The 18,755-nt window shown below is 41.9% G+C and overlaps 1 protein-coding gene across 3 annotated transcripts in view; it reads left to right on the top strand.

Annotated features, from left to right (window-relative positions):
* Window positions 1–18,755, top strand: part of hivep3a (HIVEP zinc finger 3a) — a 37,992-nt gene that overhangs the window by 17,549 nt on the left and 1,688 nt on the right. For 2 of the 3 annotated variants that reach the window (XM_040122708.1, XM_040122710.1), the window contains exons 1-6: window positions 2,637–2,746; window positions 6,764–10,989; window positions 11,384–11,565; window positions 13,908–14,077; window positions 14,162–14,236; window positions 15,603–16,222. In XM_040122708.1, coding sequence (XP_039978642.1) covers window positions 7,144–10,989; window positions 11,384–11,565; window positions 13,908–14,077; window positions 14,162–14,236; window positions 15,603–16,222 — 4,893 coding nt within the window. In that variant the 5' untranslated portion in view covers window positions 2,637–2,746; window positions 6,764–7,143. Of the gene's footprint in view, window positions 1–2,636; window positions 2,747–6,763; window positions 10,990–11,383; window positions 11,566–13,907; window positions 14,078–14,161; window positions 14,237–15,602; window positions 16,223–18,755 lie in introns of those variants that run through there. The other variant, XM_040122709.1, reaches the window with a different exon arrangement.

Genomic DNA, 18,755 nt, shown 5'->3' on the forward strand with positions numbered 1-18,755 from the left:
TAATTGACGTTAGTATATTTATTGCATTATTAATCAAGTAATGAAATGGATAGTCTCGCTATTTATTGAATTAAAGATAAAATAACATAAACTGTGCTGTGGCACTGTCCTGCTTCAAGTCTAATTTGAATGGTCAGGGTGAAAGTATTACCCTCCTTTCACGCAACATACCTGCTGCTGTGAGAGTGGGGACGATAATTATGCATTGTAAGAGTCCCAAAATGCGAGTAGAGCAGGAACTGGAGGGCAAAATAACGAAGCATGGCGGTCTGAGTAGAAGTAGATACCATGGTGCAGGAGTGCGTATGTACACAACCACTAACACACAGTGAGCTGATGGGAGAGCAGGAAGGGACAGGCGTTACACACTGGAAGTTCAAAAATCAAAAAGGCATATGGTAGCTTGTAGGAGTAGGCTACAACAGTTTTAAATTCTTTTTCCATATGTTGTCATGTATGAAGAGACCCAAAATGAACACTGTAAGCGGACTACTTGTTTACTATAAGCGAATTATTTAAACAGAATTTGTATAGGAATGATTCTGTCCTAAGCTTTTTGATCCATATAAGTGGTTGATCACTGTAAAAATGATCACTATAAGCGGTTACCACTGTATTTGCTGTGAACGACCAGGGGCATTCTGCAGCACGTATTCCAATTATTTTCTTGCAGTGATTGCATTTTTCTTTGTCACTTATGGATATTACAATATGTTTGCTCTGGGCCACCATATTGTCACCATATTGCAAAGACTGTACATGCATACTGATGCGTGTATTATAAACATATATATATATATATATATATATAATGTCTCTCTTCACTTTTATATATTAAGAACCAAATCAAAGTCAGAACTACTACTCATTACTTCTCACTACTACTGACCATGTTTATTTTTCTTATATTAAACACTCGATTTCAATGTGGGAAGATTTTATCACCCAGTGAGGGAAGCAGAGTTCCTAGGTGTTTCCAAAAACCAAATAATTATCGTATTTCTTGGCAAACTATTATACGTTCTAATCCAGACCTTAGCCGCCAAGAAATTGGTTTTATGGAGTTGGCTCATCAAGATAAACAACTGGGGGTTGGTCGGGTAATGTAATTAAAAGAGCACCAGTCAAAATTCAAACAAATGCAAACCATTTGGAAAATGTGATAGAAATATGGCAATTACTGTTTGTTTACATATTCCTCATCTGCACAAATATTTTTTTTTTGTCTTGTAATTTTTCATTTGTTCAGTGGAATGGAAACTTCAGTGGACATTGAAGTCATGTTTCATGTATGATATGATTAATTCCTTGTTTACACTGCACATTTTGCCTCTATCAATACACCAATTTTCCACCTCAGCCAAGTGTAAAACCTTTTCTGCAATATTTCAACTTTGTTTTCATATTTTCTGCATTTCCACTCCAGGTTCTTTATGCACAAATTGCAAATGAACTGTTTTGGGAGGCATACCAGTAGCTCACCTGGGCCTGGGTTCGAATCAGGCCCGTACCCTTTACTGCATATCACGTCCTGCTCTCAACAGTCGCTGTCAAAAATAAGATAAAAAAGCAGAGATGCCAAAGCAAAAAATCTTAAAAACAGGTGGTTAGAAACACACTTAGTATAGGGAGGTAGTATTCTAGATTGATATTACCGTATATCCACGGTGATGAAGTAAATCTCACAGGAGCTGGTGACTGTTGGGGTTGGATAATTGTCTAAATGCTGTTTCAGATGCTTTATTGACAAGGATAAAATTGTCTATCAGCGGCCTTTATACAAAAATTTCATTATCAGAGCTGGTTTTCACATACCATTTTCAAATTAGGAGTCCTAGCCACAAGGACTCTCTGTTGCCTGGTGTAGGATGGACACCCTGGGCTCTCTTCCATTCCCCTCTTAGCTTCCCCTTTTCACGTCCAGCCAGATGAGCGGCTGACCGCCTGCCTTCATCCCACCGGCTGGTATTCCCTCAATGCTCCACATGTCTGCAAGCTTTCAGCCTGCTGAAAAAAGTCAGTCGGGGGGGGGGGGCCCATGGCATAAAAGAGCGGAGAGTGATGTCAGAGTTGCCTGGACTCGTTTCAGCTGGCCCCCTGGCAAGAGCATGAACACTTGCACTGTGGTGCATGGACATTCTCCAGAGCTGCTCTTAAAAACCGAATGCTTGCGCCTTTCTCTTTTTTTCCAAGCGGTTCCTTATATGTTTTCAGATTTTCCAAAGCTTTCTCAGAAAGCGGCAGCAATAGTTCTCCACCTATGCTGGAAAATGAGACGTGAATGGGTAAATTGTGTTTTAAAAATATGAAGTAACGTCCTCTACCCTCTTTCCCAGTCAATTTAAAACACCGACCACTCACCCTGCCCCTGTAGCTCTCACCGCTTTGCCAGCTGTGCAGCCTGAAACCGCTGCCAAAAGAAACACAGGCTTACGTCAACTTCCAAATAAGGAGCTTCTACTTCACTTTGACCTGAAAGAGAGACACTAAGGGGGGGTGTATGAAGGAGGTGGAGATAGACAGGAGGAGAGAGCGTCCCCTCCTCCTCATTCATACGCATAATATACTCAGCTACCTGTTTGTCAGCCCAGTGCACGTAGAGCGGAGACTCGATTACCCCTCTCTCTTCACCGTCACTCTCATTCATCCTTTCTCTCTCTCTCCTTCTCTTCACCTCTCTCTGACTGTCCCTGCTCTCCCTGTTTCTAGTCATTCACAATAGGAGGACATCACCACTTGCTACCAGGTAAAAAAGCCATTGATATCTTTTTGTCATCTGCAGTGATTTTGATGAGTGTGAGGTGATGTTAGTGACGTTATGTGAGGACTGGGGGATTTTCTCCATACAGGTCTTTGCTAATGCAAAAGGCTGCTACATCAATGAGCCCGTGAATGGTGAGAAAATCAACAATCATTTGTGGAATCATACTCTGAGCAACAGAGACATCTGAAACGAGCTGAATATTGTAGCCATTTTAGACATATGCAGACAGTGCAGCTTCTCCAGTGAGGGTGTTTGTGCTTGTGTGCGTGTGTCTGTGTGTGAATGAAGGAGAGGGAGAGTGCATATGGTGTGGTGTTCGTGGGCTGTAAAGCTCACAGCTCAGACTAGGAGTGAATGAGCTCGCTGTGTTATGCATCCAGCCTCCTATGCTTGGCATGTCCTCCTGTGGACTGGGGAGTGTACACGCACACACGCTTGTGCACACACAAACACAGAAGGATGGCTGTGCATGCGCTGACTCCCAGAGGGTTCTCCTCCCCTGTCCCCGGAGAGTGCCGCTATCAGGCTGCTGATGAAGCTGCGCTTTCTGACTTGACAGCATTGCTAATGCTCAGCTGACATAGTGGTGGAAACACAACAACGGATGAGGGCATTCACGGTGTTGCTTAGGTCAGATGAGTCTGCAAGATGGTGATCTAGGATGGTGGTGAAATAAATCCAGATTAGCATGTTGTATCATGGTGTTTTATCAAAAAAATTTCAATGAATTTCCCACTTATTGCCTCAACATCCGGATGCTTTGAATGACATTGTTTCAGTTGGAACCTCATTTTAGAAGTCAGTTATATTCCAGTTAATATACATATTTTTACACATGAATTTGTTGTATTTCCGTTTTGGAATACTGCACTATTTGTTTTTTTTTTTTTTTTGAAAATGTAGCTATTTTAGGTCAAGTTTATAGGAAAAAAACAACAAAATTGTGTGGTTGAATAATTGAGAATAATTCATGGAGACTAGTCCAGTTTTCTTTGTCATCCTCATGTATGCATTTTCCTTTCTGGTTCCCCCTGAAAGAACTGAGGAGTATCTGTGTAATACAAATTCAAGACTCCCAAAGTATTGATTTTCTTTTGAGATGTGTACCATTCTCTCTACAAAAAGCCGTAGCTTCTAGGAGGGAGGCACCTTCGCCTGCCTCACTCTCTCCCTCTCTCTCTCTGTAGTCGGTGAGGATGCTGGAAGATAAATTTAGCCCTCCAGCTCTCCTTCCATCTGCTACCACATGGTTTAGGGCCGTTACCATAGGAACCACCGCTGGGTGCCCATTAGCGTGACAAGAGGAAATTGACAAGATTTTTAAAAAGCCATTTATACAATATTCTCTTTCTGTGTGGTGTGTGAATGGATGCAGCATTTCACAAATTTTTATGACAGTTGTATTTAACTTAACTTAGGTGTACTCTGCAGCTTGTCACTGTAACTGAAGGCCCACACTGCATATATTTTCAGTTTTATATTGTTTCACTGTATACTGTAGTAACCCGTTATTGCACACACTGCACAGCTCACTGCCTAGTGGTTAGAGACCCAATCAACTATTTTCTCTCTATAGGCTTGCTATAGGCTAATATTCATGGATGAGACATTAGCAGGAAAAGCACAAGTATAATTAGTTGAACTCATGATGGCTGCATTCAATTAAAGTGTGCCAGTGCCATGAACCTGCTATGGTGCACTCTGACTCACTGGCATGGCTTACTGGAACGAGCCCCATTATCGACAATGCGACCACAGACAATTCAGTCAGAGTTGCGGGTGCATTATGCTAGTAGCGACTAATGTAGCCAGGTAATTGCTAGCCTGAAGCACAGTCGAGGCGGTGAGATTTTGTAAGGTTATTTCTTTCTATTTCCACACCCACAGATTTTTTTCATTTTCAAACTTTTAGTCTTCAGACTCAGTCAACGCTGACTCAAGGGACATCAATTGAGGAAATTTATCAGAGTTCACACAGCTTCCTCTAGAGAAACAAAGGCTTTATACAACTTTTTTCCCATATGCAGTAGAACTCCCCAACTCCTGTAATCACACTTTGAAGTGTAGAATTGGTGGAGCTTCCCTTTAAGAGGAAATGTACTGATTTTTGATGAAATGTTGCTATAGAAAGACTTTGATATTCAGTTCTTACTAAATGTGTACTAATTTGCCTTAGCAAACAGCTGTCTGACTATAACACTCAGAACATTACACCTAGACGTGTGTTTTCTAGCAAAGCCTTGCAACGGTTCACCCAGGGAGAATCACAGAGGCTGAGAGCCAAGGACGGGGAAAACAGGATCCATGTAGAGAAGAGGGCTGAAGGGGAAAAAACTGCCTGCCAGGTTCATTTGCACTATGAGAGATGCAAATGAACAGTCTTTAGTTCACTCTGGAACAAGTGTGACATATGCAAGTGTAAATGAGCAGATGCATTGCATGATTTTAATATTGTCACTAGGTTTTAGGTACCATTTTTGTACTTCCAGTGCTCCATTTGAAATTTATTTTTCTCCAGTCACTGTCACCCTCATGCAGAGTATGCAGGTGCTCCACATGTCTCACAGTCTGAGTTCCAGGACATTATTTTCAGTGAAACAACAGAGTCCCTGACCCTCCTGCAAAAGTTCTTAGTCCAGTTACACTACCTGTCTGACCTACATTTAGCACTTAGTAGTCTCACTGCAAGAGATTTAGGGCTGTGACATCTAGATGGTCTTCTGCAAACCTCATTTATCACATTCCTATATACAGTATGATGACTGCTTTTTGTTTTCAAGAAAAGTATTGGTTTAATATTCATACAATACTGGCATGTATACTGTTCCCACAACTTAAACCAAAGATGGTTATCAACCTGTTATCAGTAATTTGGATAGAATCCAGCTTCTTTGCCGTCTTCCACCAGAACGTGGGTGTAGAAACCAGCTGGTCAGTGTGTGGGATGCCTTGTTTACTGTTTCAGTATGCTGGCACAAAAGAACACCGGGAATTTTCTTCAGTATCTCTACTGAGTCACCTTGTGTTTGCGCTCACAGCTAACAGCCATCTCTGGCCTTCATTTGGCTTGGCCTTTTGAAGTATCTAAAATCAAAGTTAATCAGTGAAAATGATCCATACTCTATAAAGTAATGAAGCAGGTAGAGCCATTCACATGTGCTCTAAAGCTGTAGTATTCAACTGTAGCACTGTCTGATGATCATCAGACAGTGAAGGAAGCATGGTCTATTATTGGATGACACAACATGTCAAATATTAGCATTATTTAGAACATGTTAGACACTGCCAGGTTCACATGCCACAGCCCCTTAGTTAATCCCAGTGTAATTAATTATGCAAAGAAAACTTAAAACCTAAGAAAAAGAGGGTGCTTTTACTTCAAGTCATTTTGATATGAGTAAGGAGGTGTTACTGTAGTAATTTTCATTTACTTCTGGGAATGATGTAACTCCCTCCTCAACCAGGAGGATCTTGTATTTCCATCTGAAAATGATAAACTCTTTATTGGGCATCTTTTTTTTGTGTGTGTGTATTTGAGCAGGTAGATGTGACTCATTTTATGGGAGTGGGTGTAATATGTAATGTGTTGCTGTCCAACAGAAAGACATTGTGGTCCACGGCTTTGAAATAAGTAATACATGCTTGATTAGAAAAAATTGAAGACCATGACAATTACAGATTATGCTGTTATTGAAATATTCCTGTCACAGTCTTTGGACACATTTCCTCTCTTAGGGAATGTTAGAAAAATCATCTTTTTTACTTGCTGCATGCTTATATATTTTTATACAAAAAATATTACATAAACCATTCTAATTTAAAAGTATTCAGCAGCCCGGGGAAAGTGAAAGCGGAATGTTATGACACATACAGTGATTACGTAAGACATGAAACATAAATATCCATATTAGGAAGACGGTGGTCAGAGGGTTATCTGTGTCTCAAAACTGAATTGTACAGTATGCAGTATTCTATATAATGAGTTGTTTGTCCTCACAGATCTTCATGTTGAGAAGACAGAAGAATCAGATATTGAACTGAGTCAACTGAACATCAGACTGTGTGCTTGGCTGACTGCTTCATGATGGGATACTGTAGGTCAGCATGGCAGAGGATCTCCTCCACAGCACCTGACATATCACAGCTGCATTGTTTATTGCCACCATTCTACATTTGATGGTATCAATCTGCGGTCAAAAAATAAAGTTTTAGTAAGAAAAGTGAACGATATGAGGCTCGACCATCAACTAAAGTGGATATAATCTGACAGAATTCACACATGTTAATCTGATTACCCAGTTAATGATTTGGCTTGAACTCTATAGCCTGGCACAGGCAGACGCATCCAACGTGTCTACCTGAGGCTGTCCTTCCATTTTATGGAGACCTTGCATAGTCGCCTGACGACTGGGGAGCAGTCCGGAGATCAAGAACATTGCCAACCAGAGTCTCCTCACCGAGGCCTGCAGCCTAAATCTCCCTCCCAGCCCCGTCAGAAACAGCAACTTGGCTCCCCAAAGCCCCATGGCACACTACAGCAAACCAAACAGTCTAGAAGACAGCATCCTGAACGTAAGCGTCTCAGGCACCAGCGGCAGAGCACTGCCTCAGATACAGTGTTGGAACACAAACATGAAGCAACCACAGCAACAAAAGCAACCACAGTTTCTAGTTTGTCACCAGGAATCCCACCTTCCTCAGCAGAGGGCCCAACCCAATCTAAACCAGAAACCACAGAGGGCACCCCAAAACAGAAACGAGAGCGTAAGCCTCAGAGACCAGGAAAATATGTCTGCACTTACTGTGGCCGTGCATGTGCAAAACCTAGTGTCCTACAGAAACATATTCGCTCTCACACAGGTGAAAGACCCTATCCCTGTGCCCCATGTGGCTTCTCTTTTAAGACCAAGAGTAACCTATATAAACACCGCAAATCACATACCCACAGGGTGAAGGCAGGTCTGGCATTTGGGGAGCCAAGATCTTTAGAGGAGCAAGTCACTGAGTCAGAGGATGAAACCAGACAGCTATCATCAGCCTGTTCTCATACAGAAAGTGTAGCCTCAATCAAGAATCATGAAACAGACAGGGCCAAAGATTGCACAGACAGTAATGATGACTCCTATGCAGTGAAAAAGAGATTGGCCCTGCGTCTAAGTAGAGGGAAGCATGGCCCTCAAGATTCATCTGATGAAAAAAACTCATCTCTAATTTTAGGTAGTAAAGGCAGTACAGAATCTGGCTATTTCTCTCGCTCTGAAAGTACTGAACAGTCACAGGACAGTCCTCCAAACACAAGTGCCAAAAGCTATGCAGAGATCATCCTTGGCAAATATGGACGTCTCGGACACCTACAGAGGATGTCTCGTCATCATAACCAGCAGCCATCTGGTCAGAAAGACAAAAGCATCCCATTCACAGTGCCCAAGAAGCAAGTCATTGACCACATTACCAAACTTATCACCATCAATGAGGCAGTGGTGGACACTAGTAAAATTGACAGTGTAAAACCCAGGAGATTCTCACTCTCCAGAAAGAATAGTTCAGAGTCTCAAAAGAGTTCATCTATGAAAGATCCTCTTATTCATAGCCCTAAAGTTGGAGATCTGGGCTATAAAAACAGTGGCTCCATCACCATGGGGGTTCCATGTGAAAAATTTCATCATCAGTCGCTAAATGTGGAACAGCCAGCTGGCCAAACATCCACCTCCCCTCTGGTGAGAAGTCACTCAATGCCATCTGCAGCTAGTTCATTTGACGCCTCCAGTGGTTGCCCCAGTAAATTTCGCCTAAGTCAGTCCTTTGATGAACAACAGCCTTCTGGAATCCAGGCATCCCGTCGTTATGGGATGCTAAGACGGCAGCCAGCTATTGAAATCCCACTTGGTGCCGAACTTACAAAAGAGGAACATGAGGGTTCTCATTCATTTTACCCTGACAGGGTGACCACTGTGCCTGACCACAAGCAAAGTCAACCCCAGCCATATGAGTGTGAGGCCTGTGGCACTGGATGCAAAGATTGGGAAGGTTATAAGAAACACAAGCAAAGCCTGTGCTTAGCACATCATCCTAGAAATGAGGTGGTGATTAGTCAAATGGAGTTCTCAGATCTAATTAACCATGCAGTCAGAGCAGGAGCCTCAGCGGTGCGCAAAAGGAGGAAAGAGGATAGTTTTGAATTTGATGACCCCTCTTCTCCTTCATTACTTTCTCCTGCCATCTTGTCAGGGCAGTGTAAAGATGAAAGCAGTGTAGCTCATGAGGGCCCCAGAAGACCCACACTGCAAACCTGTTCAGTAATTCAACATACTAGTTCATTTGAAAAACAAGAATCTTTGTGCAATGAAAGTCAAGGCGCAGAGGCAACAAAAAACTCTCCACCACATGAAGAATATCAACTGGTGCCTCTGAAACAACCCCAACAGTCGACAAAACTAGCAACCCGAAAGCTGGTCCGCCAACACAATGTTCCAGAAATACTTGTGACAGAGGATTCCAACATGAGCACAGAGACCTCAATGGACCCAACCTCCATAGCAAAACATTCAGAGAAACCTGATGAATTTCAGTGGCCACAGAGAAGCCCCTCTCTGGCCCAGCTCCCTATTGAAAAACTTCCTCCAAAGAAGAAGCGCTTACGTCTAGCTGAGGCTGCTCAGTCCTCAGGGGAATCAAGTTTTGACTCAATATCTCTACCCCATAGCCCTAGTCAGGACAGTAGTGCATCCTATGCATCCAGTCGTTCCACATCTTTTGAGGAGTCTAATAGACCAGACATGGAAATAGCAACATCATCACCACTGAGGAGATCAAGAGCTCCTCACATGCTAACGGTGCCTGGAGTGCATCAGCACAGAGAAATGAGGCGCTCAGCATCTGAGCAGGCACCTCATGACCCTCAACCAAGTGTCCTAATGGCTGAGACTCGCAGTAAGTCTTTTGACTACAGTTGTCTGTCCCCTGAGCGCTCTGCAGTTGGCTGGAGGGAAAGAAGAAAATGTCTCCTTATGAGACACACTGCTGTCAGAGATCCAGATGAGGAGGAGGAGGACCAGTGTACCATACCGAGCCATAGTCCTGAAAATGTCACGACTTGCACATCTTTTCAAGCCAGCTCAACCTCTGTTTGCTTCAGTAGGTCCCCTACTTCTCCTTTATCAGGTGACACAGTCTTGCGTAATCCAGTTAGATCACAATGCAAAGAGATCTTCTCTCAGTGGAAACTTAGTCAAAATATTCAGTTAAAAGGCAGCACAGAACCCTCACTTTTTCATGGTCCATCTGTAGATCCTGTAAAAGAAAAGGCCTCACACATCAATACAGGAAAGCCCCCTCCTCAAGCACCACAGCCCTATCCTACACCTGGACCATCAGGTGCAGCCAGAGCTCGCTACCTCACCATGTCTACAGGGCTGAAGCTAGAGATTCCCTTACAACATGATGAATATTCAGAAATTCGAGTAAGTCACTCCCACATCCATCACTGTGTCCCTCACATAATTTCCAGTGTGGAATTACTGAGGCCAGTCACATCTCCTTCAGTAGCAGTGCGTCTCCAAACAGACACCCTCACCCCAGCATGTGCCATATACACCACGTTGTCTCAGTCCACCTCCCCTAGGCCCCAGGATGCTTTTTCACCCAACATAAGTATTCCAAAAGCTGAATACAGAGACCACAGGAACGTAACTCCAGATTTTCAGTTGTGGTCAGATGATGGCCTGAGATTATCAGGCTCAGGGGGCAACAAGCGTATGCTTTCCCCTTCAAACAGTATAGAGCTCCCCCCTGAGTCACAACAGCAGCAGAAACGAGTAAAAGAAGAAGAAAGAGATGTTGGATGTGTTGACAAGGCATCGGTGGACCCATGCAATCAGGAACTCAAACAGGAGAATAAATCATGTATACCAGGTGTTTGTTCTCCCATAACACATGTTGGACCGTCATTCCCCAGTCTGCTGTCCAGCACCTGTAATAGCTGGTGCTATTTGAATTACATTAAACCAAACCCTTCTACTCTTGATGAACAGAAGCCCTCAGTGTATTCATCATGGTCCACTAGCAGCTATAACCCTAACCCACCTGGCCTCTCTAGCAAGATGGCTCTCTCGCTACTGCAGTGTAAGCAGAGGCTCAGTCCCTCCATCTACACTATATCCCCCATGTCAGTAAGGACAATTGAGTCAATGGAGCAAGAGGACAACAAGAGACATTGCTCCACTGAGGTAATTACAGCACTAACCACTGATTATAATTGTCTGTTAATCTATATTATAATGTATTATTAGACCAATAAAAATGTGGGACACAGTGGGCTGAGAGAGGATACATGACATGCCCACACTGTTATTGTGTTTAATTTGATTCACAGGTTTCCCTGGCATTGTATACATTCTTGTTAGGTTAGAATAGCCTTTTGCTTTTTGCTAACTTTGACAGAACTAAATTTGTCAGTGAGACGAGTATAAAAAACGATCAATCTTGACACGAAAAGAAGAATTTCAAATAGAAAATAAAGATGCTATAAAACACAATGTTCAATCAGAATTCCCAATTTTTGTCTCCCTGGGCATGCTGGAGCAGAATTGGTGAATTTGCCCATGTCTCTCTCGAGTGTAGGTCTACAACAGCCAGTCGTACTGCAGAGACCACGAGGGACCAAGGAAGGGACAGCCATCAGCAGATGACAACCAATCAAACAGAGAGGAGGTGAAGGAGGAACAGAAGAAGAAAGAGGAGGAGGAAGTCCAGTTGTGCTCCAGAAAGAAACAACCTCATGAAGTTTGGATCTCTGAGGAGGGGTGAGTATGGCCTTCTAACAGCTCAGCTATGTAAGAAGAAATTAGCTGATAACATTAGTTTTACTGGTGACTGTTGTCTTTATTAATTTTGATGTAATTATTACTTACAGCGTTGAAGGCTTGCGTCACAAAGTATGGAAACTGTTGTCTGTCCACCATGTTGGAGAGGCTAGGGGGTTGGCTGTCTGCACCAACAGAGCCCGTCTGTTGTGGGGCTGAAGCCAGGAAACTACTTAGCTTCCTCTGCTCATGCAAAGATTCATTTATACAAACCATCACAGCCATTCACACGGAGCGACAGCCCATTTCATTCTCCCACACTGATACCAATGAAATGAGTGGAGCATCTACATATAGACAGATTTGCATATAGCATTAGTCATTAAAGGAAGCCTGCCAAATGGAATTGGATTGGGCAGATAAATAGACAAATTGTATATAAAGAAAAATACTGGGGTCGAGGAATACTATTGCTCTCCCAACTGGATTAACCAATGATTTTGCTCAGGATATAAAACAGCAGAAGACAGTGAAAACTTTCAATCACAATTTCCTCAAATTGACCATAATGTATGACGAGGAAGAAGCAGCAAATTTTCACATTTGAGAATCTGGAACTATCAAATGTTTGCCATTTCTGTTTGAAAAATTACCTGAACGATTAATCGCTTATTAAAATAGCTGGCGTCCAATTTTCTGCCGATTGATCGATCGATTGATTAAACAACTAATCACTGCATCTCTAGATACAATGATAAAATTGGAGGGAGAACAATGTATGATATTTCTAGCCCTGAATTAAGCCTGTCAGGCGTACTAGATGTTTATTAGGCCATTGGGCTTATTAGGCTACTGTAGGTGGTTCTATGTAGTAAACTCAAACTCCTGGATCCCGCTTTTATTATTTCTAAAAATTTAACTAAATGAACACTGCTTGACACCTCAAACAGAGATCCAATCTACACTTTGGCAAGTGGCCATAACATTAGTACAATAACACACCCTGAGGTTTCCTGATATAGAAAATAATAGACTCAGTGAGGGAAATGCATTTTTTTTTGTTTATTTGTTTGTTTGTTTTTTTGTCCCAGCCTTGTATTTCAAGATGCCTTGCTGTGTATTACCCCTTAATTGCTATTTGAACAAATATTCTTTTGTATTTTATTGAATCGGTTTGAATTTGTTTAGATACAGTTCTGTTATTTATTTCTATCAATTGAAGCACACACACATCTTCTCAAATTAATTTGTAGTGAGGTTAAACTAGACATGCTCAGTACTTTTGATACCCATCAGAAATAAACACTGCAGCAAAGCGATGCAGGGGTGTGCAGAGAGGTGCCATCTGTGTGTCTCTTTTTGGTTTGGGAGTCTGTGAACAAATCCCTGTTGTGACTCATGTTGACACTCATCACAGCCTCCCTAAAAGAGTGAGTCATACTCACGCCTGCACGCTTTCCCCTTCTCCGTCTGTGCAGTCTGTCTGAGCCACAAAAAGACAAAACTGAGGCAGAAAGGTAGTTGAACATTTTTATTGTTGGCATGGGGGAAGGCAAGGGCATGTACACTCACATATTGGATGTGAATGGGTATTGCAAGAAGAGCAATGAATATGGTAGCTTTATAGTGTTGGAGTGTAGTGTACAGGCATAGTGGCAAAGTGTTTCTCTTTCATTAAGTTTTTTTTTTGAGACTGTAAAAGCCACCGTTTATGATACCTGCAGCGTTTATCCAGCCATGAAGCCTGTAGTGGAAATAGAAGAAAAAACAGCCGATTATAATCAGAACGATTGTTTATCGTAGGAATGTGTTTTCATTTAATGTGTTTTTTTTTCATGCTTATTTGGAGCAGCAGCTGGTCTGGGCCAGGGTTTCCCTCCCTCTCTGAGCTGTTTTTATTGGCTGGCTGCAGCAAACCCCGAACCTTGGGCCACATCGTAGGCTCCCCCTTGTTTGGACTCAGTGGTGGTGTGAGCTGTGATGGGGTTATAAGGCAGTGGGGGGGGTCTGGTTTTGGCTTATGAAAGCAGGTCTGTTAAAGCTGAAGTGGGTGCCTCGCTGAGAGACCCTCAGTATACATGGAGGCTGGGAGCCCAGGCCCAGCTGCCTTAGTGTGAGATCACTGTGTAGTAAAAGCCAAACAGATAGCGTACTTACACTGGATAAATACCGGCACTAAAAAGCTGCTTACAGGTGCTGAAGTGCCTGCTGCCTGTCTGTCAGCTCCAGTTACACTCATATTGATTGTCACTATCATCTTGAGAGGAGCAGCATCAATAGACAACTGAAAGGGAAATGCTCTGTGGACCAAACTGAAACCTCTTGCTCTCTTTAATCTACAGATCAAATGAGAAGTATGGCATTGTGCATGGAGGAGGTGGAGGGAAGTGCCAATGTGAGGATTGTTCATTTCACCTTAAGAATACCAGTGTGCTGCAAAAGGGCACCGACGGCTCCACAGAATCCCTTCCGTGTAACTGCAGTCACTGTAACGTTGCTTTCAAAGCTAAAGGTAAGATAGAAAATGAAAAATACCAAAACAGGATTGTGATCCTTCTGTTCTGTCAGTTTCTTAGTTTCTCCTTTGTATTTACAGGGAACCTCACCCAACACCTGACATCTAAGCCACATGGAAAAGAAACCTGTTGTTGCCCAGATGACAAAGATGAAGGTATGCTATGTTGTTTATCTTTATGACACTGCCTGAGAAGTTATTGTTTTAAAACACGAATATCCGTGACTGAGAGACTGACTGAGTGAGTGAGTGAGTGAGTGATAAAGTTACACCATTGGTCAGCCGAATGCCGCGTGACAGAGTGCTGAAGTTATACCATTGGCAGTCTCTCTTTCAAGATGAATGGACGCAAACAGTTTCTTTTGCGTCATCAGGGGAGCATTTACAGGCAGTGTTGCCAACTTAGCGCTTTTGACGCTTGATTTACCGACTTTTCAGACCCCTTTAGTGACTGTTCTTCACAAAAGCACCTAGTGACAAATCTAGCAGCTTTTTGGACAAACCTTAGCAACTTTCAGTAGAAGAAAGTCGCCAGTATTGCCCCGTGAGTGGGATGTTGGGCTATCCCTCCGCAGGCACACCTCCTCACAGACGTGAATGAGCATCTAACTTTCTCTCAGAGTGATCATTTTACAAGTAAATATAGCCGAAATCACAGCAAAGCCATTGTCTTTAACTTATTTGTATGATGATTTTGTCAGATGACGGTCACGGTTATAAACCCAGGATTTTAGGGAGCATTTCTGATGTATCACCAAAGACCTTTTTTTTCTCCCTCTTTATGATAAAAAATATTAAGAGTAGATTTCAAATTCAGTTTGCTGCAAATGTTTGGACTGTTATGGAAAATGATAAAATGGGGAAACCATTAGAAAGTTTTATTTATTGCCTTTGATAAAGCAGATACAGTGCATTCAATTATTGGCTTTATTTATTAATAGGTTACTTACCCATTAGTTATTGGTGACCACTCACAGTTAAACCCACTGCTGTAACTTGAAACGCAAGAATTTTCCTGTTTGAAGACTTGAATTTCAACATTTTACATTTATTTGAAGTAAAATGCAAACATTGGTTAGCAGCATATCAAGATCTAGGGCGTACAAGTTATAAGATGTAAGACATGTGGGAGAGGGTCTGATACGAGAAAACATGGGAGAGGCTCACATAAGTTACACCCAGGGAAAAAATTTACTCAGCCTGCAATAACTGGTCACAACACAGCTCACTAATGCCTGTACATTTTGATTTTATTTTCTGGACAATTGTACACATTGGTGCAGTGAGGATATTTAAGATTTCAATAACACAAAATGAAATTTGGAGTGTTTCTATAGAATTTTATGCTTCAAAGGGTAGAAAAAAATTGCCCAAATTAGGAGAGTTTCAGTTGTATGTGGCCAATATCAGCTTAGTACACTTGATATTGAATTGTTTTAACTAAAGAATTGAGTTGGTTGCTAGAGAAAGAAAAGTGGAGGGAAAGCAAAATGTGTTCAAAAGTGGATTTTTCCTGTTCTAGGAGTCTTTGAAGACCAATCAGTTCACCCAGATAAACAAAAAGATCACCAGTTCTCTGATCTGGGGAGAGTTGGACATGATGAGGATGACAGTTCAAAGGACAAGAAAGGTAGATGTGAAGACAACTGGTCCAAGGTGGCTGAAAGCTCTCATGCTGCCTCCTCTGATAGTGAGAAACCTAATTCAGGAGGCCTGCCGCTGGAGCCTGAACCCAGCCGATCACTCACTCACACCTCCAAGGATTCTACCCAGAAGAACTCGGCCAGGACCAGGAGGGCCCTGTTTGCCCGCAGACGCCTCGACGCTTCAGCAGCGTTATCCTCCAGAGGCTCCCATTCTCCTAGTACTCAGTCCTTTACTCCACAAAGGGAGCCGTCTCCACCACGTAGCCCGTCGCCCAGGCCTCAGCAGTCTCCTGCTCCTCCTTCCTCCGTCTCCCCATCCCCTTGTCATGTCCCCACCTCCCCACTGAGACCAGTCTCCCCCGTTAGACTTCTTTCTCCTAAAATAGTGCAATCCCATGGATCAGACTCCTCTGGGCTTCCGGGCTCCCTGGCAGACACCTCTGCTCAGTGTCAAACCTCTCTTGACCCAAGGGACCGACCGTCTACAGCAAGACTGGTGAGTCACTTCAGCTTTTGCTTCAAAGAACATGGTTACATAACGTCTGTTTACAGCATTTTGATTAATATTCTACGAATAATAGCCATTGTTCTTTTGGGTTATTTCTGTTTGTGTGTATAATAGTCTGGATTTGCTGTGTTTATGGTGTGTGTATAATTAACATTGGTCAAAAAGTGGCTTTTGTTCAAACCGCAGTCTTCACTCACATGTGACTTGATCCATCCCTGTTAGTTTAGCCTACAGTTTTAAATAAAGCAGCATTTGGCTTACAAAGCTAATCTTGTGTGGCTCAGTTAAATCCCAGTAAGTCAACATGTAGAACTAATATAGATAGGCTGGTACATATGAGGTTATTTTAGACTTGCACATTTATTGGAAAAGGAAGGAAAGGCAACTCTCTTGTTTTATATCACTCAAACCGAGCTTACAGCTCCCAGCCTTAAAATAATGTAGGAGAGCTCCCAAATAGACACAACATGTTTTGCCTGGGCAGCCACTGATAAAATGAGAAGCAGGCCGATCGTTAAATACCAAAGATGGGAACCACATGTTGATGACAAAAACAACATCTCAGTTGAACCGAATTTAAAAAAAACAAAAACAAAAAAAACAAAACATGTCTACTCCAAACTTGTGGTTATGTTATGGTGTGACCGCACCTCTTCCTCTTCACTCTAATGTACGTAGGTCTCATAGGTGGAGATACTGATTCACACTGTCTACAGGGCTGTTTTTCACATCTGCACACATAGACATTTCTCTTCACATTCGCTGCATCTGTAAACTGGGTGTATTAGGAAAAAGGGAGTCATTTTTATTGTCTAAATATTTGATGCGTACATGTATGACCTTCTGTAAACCTGTTACTGTGAATGAGAAAAGTACAACATTTGACTTTCTCTATGTCCTTTCTCATGTGGATTTTCTTAATGCACCTATTTTTACTAATTTTAGTATTTGATTATGTTTCAATATTATTTTGCAAACCATTATAATATAGTAATGTCAACTGTACTCTTAAGTAAGATACTGTTACCGTATCTTTAATAACCAAACGTAAGGGATTTTTATCAAACAATGTTATGAATTTATATTGAAAAAGATGTTTTAAACTCTAAATATTAATGTTGGTCAAAACTTCAGGCACTAAGGCACAAATTAATTCATTACTGCTTTAAAATGTTAAAGACATGTTGGCATTGTAATTTGTGTTACCTGTAAAGTGAGACTATGTAACTTTTGAAAGAGGAAATAACACAGTCGTTGTTTCCAAACTTTAAACTTGAATTCATAAGCACTAAAACTCCCCCTTGATCAATTAACTCTAGATAGCTATTGCTGACTTTATGACTCTTTTCTAGACTACCGTTGTCTTCTGACATGTCCCATTGGAATGATTTTAACACTAAATGAAAAACAACTAAACACAAAGTGACATGTTTACTATATTTATAAATGAAGTACAAAAAAGTGTTTTCAATTCATTTTCATTTATGTAAAATTGAGACAAAGACAAGATTCTGTAAAAACTATGACAATATTCATTCATTTTTTGTCATTTAAAACAGGATGCAGTTACAGTTTATGCATATTAATGCATGAGGAAATTTTAATTTCACGCCAAGCCTGAAGGGGCACTGGGTTACAAGGATATAAAATGCACTATTAAACAGGACTTCCTCAACTGTTTCCAGGGCTGCGAATTAAAGTTCCCATGTGTTTTTTGAGTGGTTCTTAACAGTACTGACATTGGTCATAAGTCGTCGATACAAGATACATGAAATCATTTTAAAAAGTTGGTATTCTCAGTAAAACTTTAATTAATTATTTAGCCATTAACTCCTACATCAAATCCTTAACTGAGGATCCTCACATCGCAGGTGGTCCCGTTTTTTTTCCCAAAGTTGGTGCTGTCGAGTTGTTCCAAGAAAAATCTGTTGAAGTTTGTAGCCCGACTCTCTGGAAGTCCACAGAAAGTGCACTTATGGCTCCATGTGGACTTGATGAATTTTTGATTTGGACAGCCCTCTGCCCTTGCGGACTTCCCGGGAATGTGCTTATTACTTCACTAAGTCTGCAAGTGCTGGAGAGTCCAGACATTTGGATTCAACCACAGTACTTCACCAGGAGACGTGTTTGTTGTTTCCTGTCTGTGGTCCCATTCCACTTGCTCTCAGGCAGTTTGCCTCATAATGATGTCTTTAAAGAGTAACTTAACAGCAGTCGCTCTCTGGTCTGTTCACCTCTGACCACAGACAGCATCACTGCTGGGGTTGGATGTTGTCAAAAGTGTGCTTTGTTGCACCTGTAACCACACCCAGTATGATGTCACGGGGTCCTGGAGTACACCCGTGCATTAAACCGTAGGCGGTTGGCGAAAACAAGATTTTTCAAGGGGTGTTGAGATGCTCTTTACAACAACTGACTCGAGAATCAGAGGAAATGAAGGGAAATTCAAATTTGCCATCTTCCTGTAATCACTACTTATTGCCAGAGTGGCCACACAGTCTCACTTTAAAAGGGAATTTAG

This window comes from Xiphias gladius, chromosome 24 (genome assembly GCF_016859285.1).
Source record: "Xiphias gladius isolate SHS-SW01 ecotype Sanya breed wild chromosome 24, ASM1685928v1, whole genome shotgun sequence".
Taxonomy (NCBI): domain Eukaryota; kingdom Metazoa; phylum Chordata; class Actinopteri; order Istiophoriformes; family Xiphiidae; genus Xiphias; species Xiphias gladius.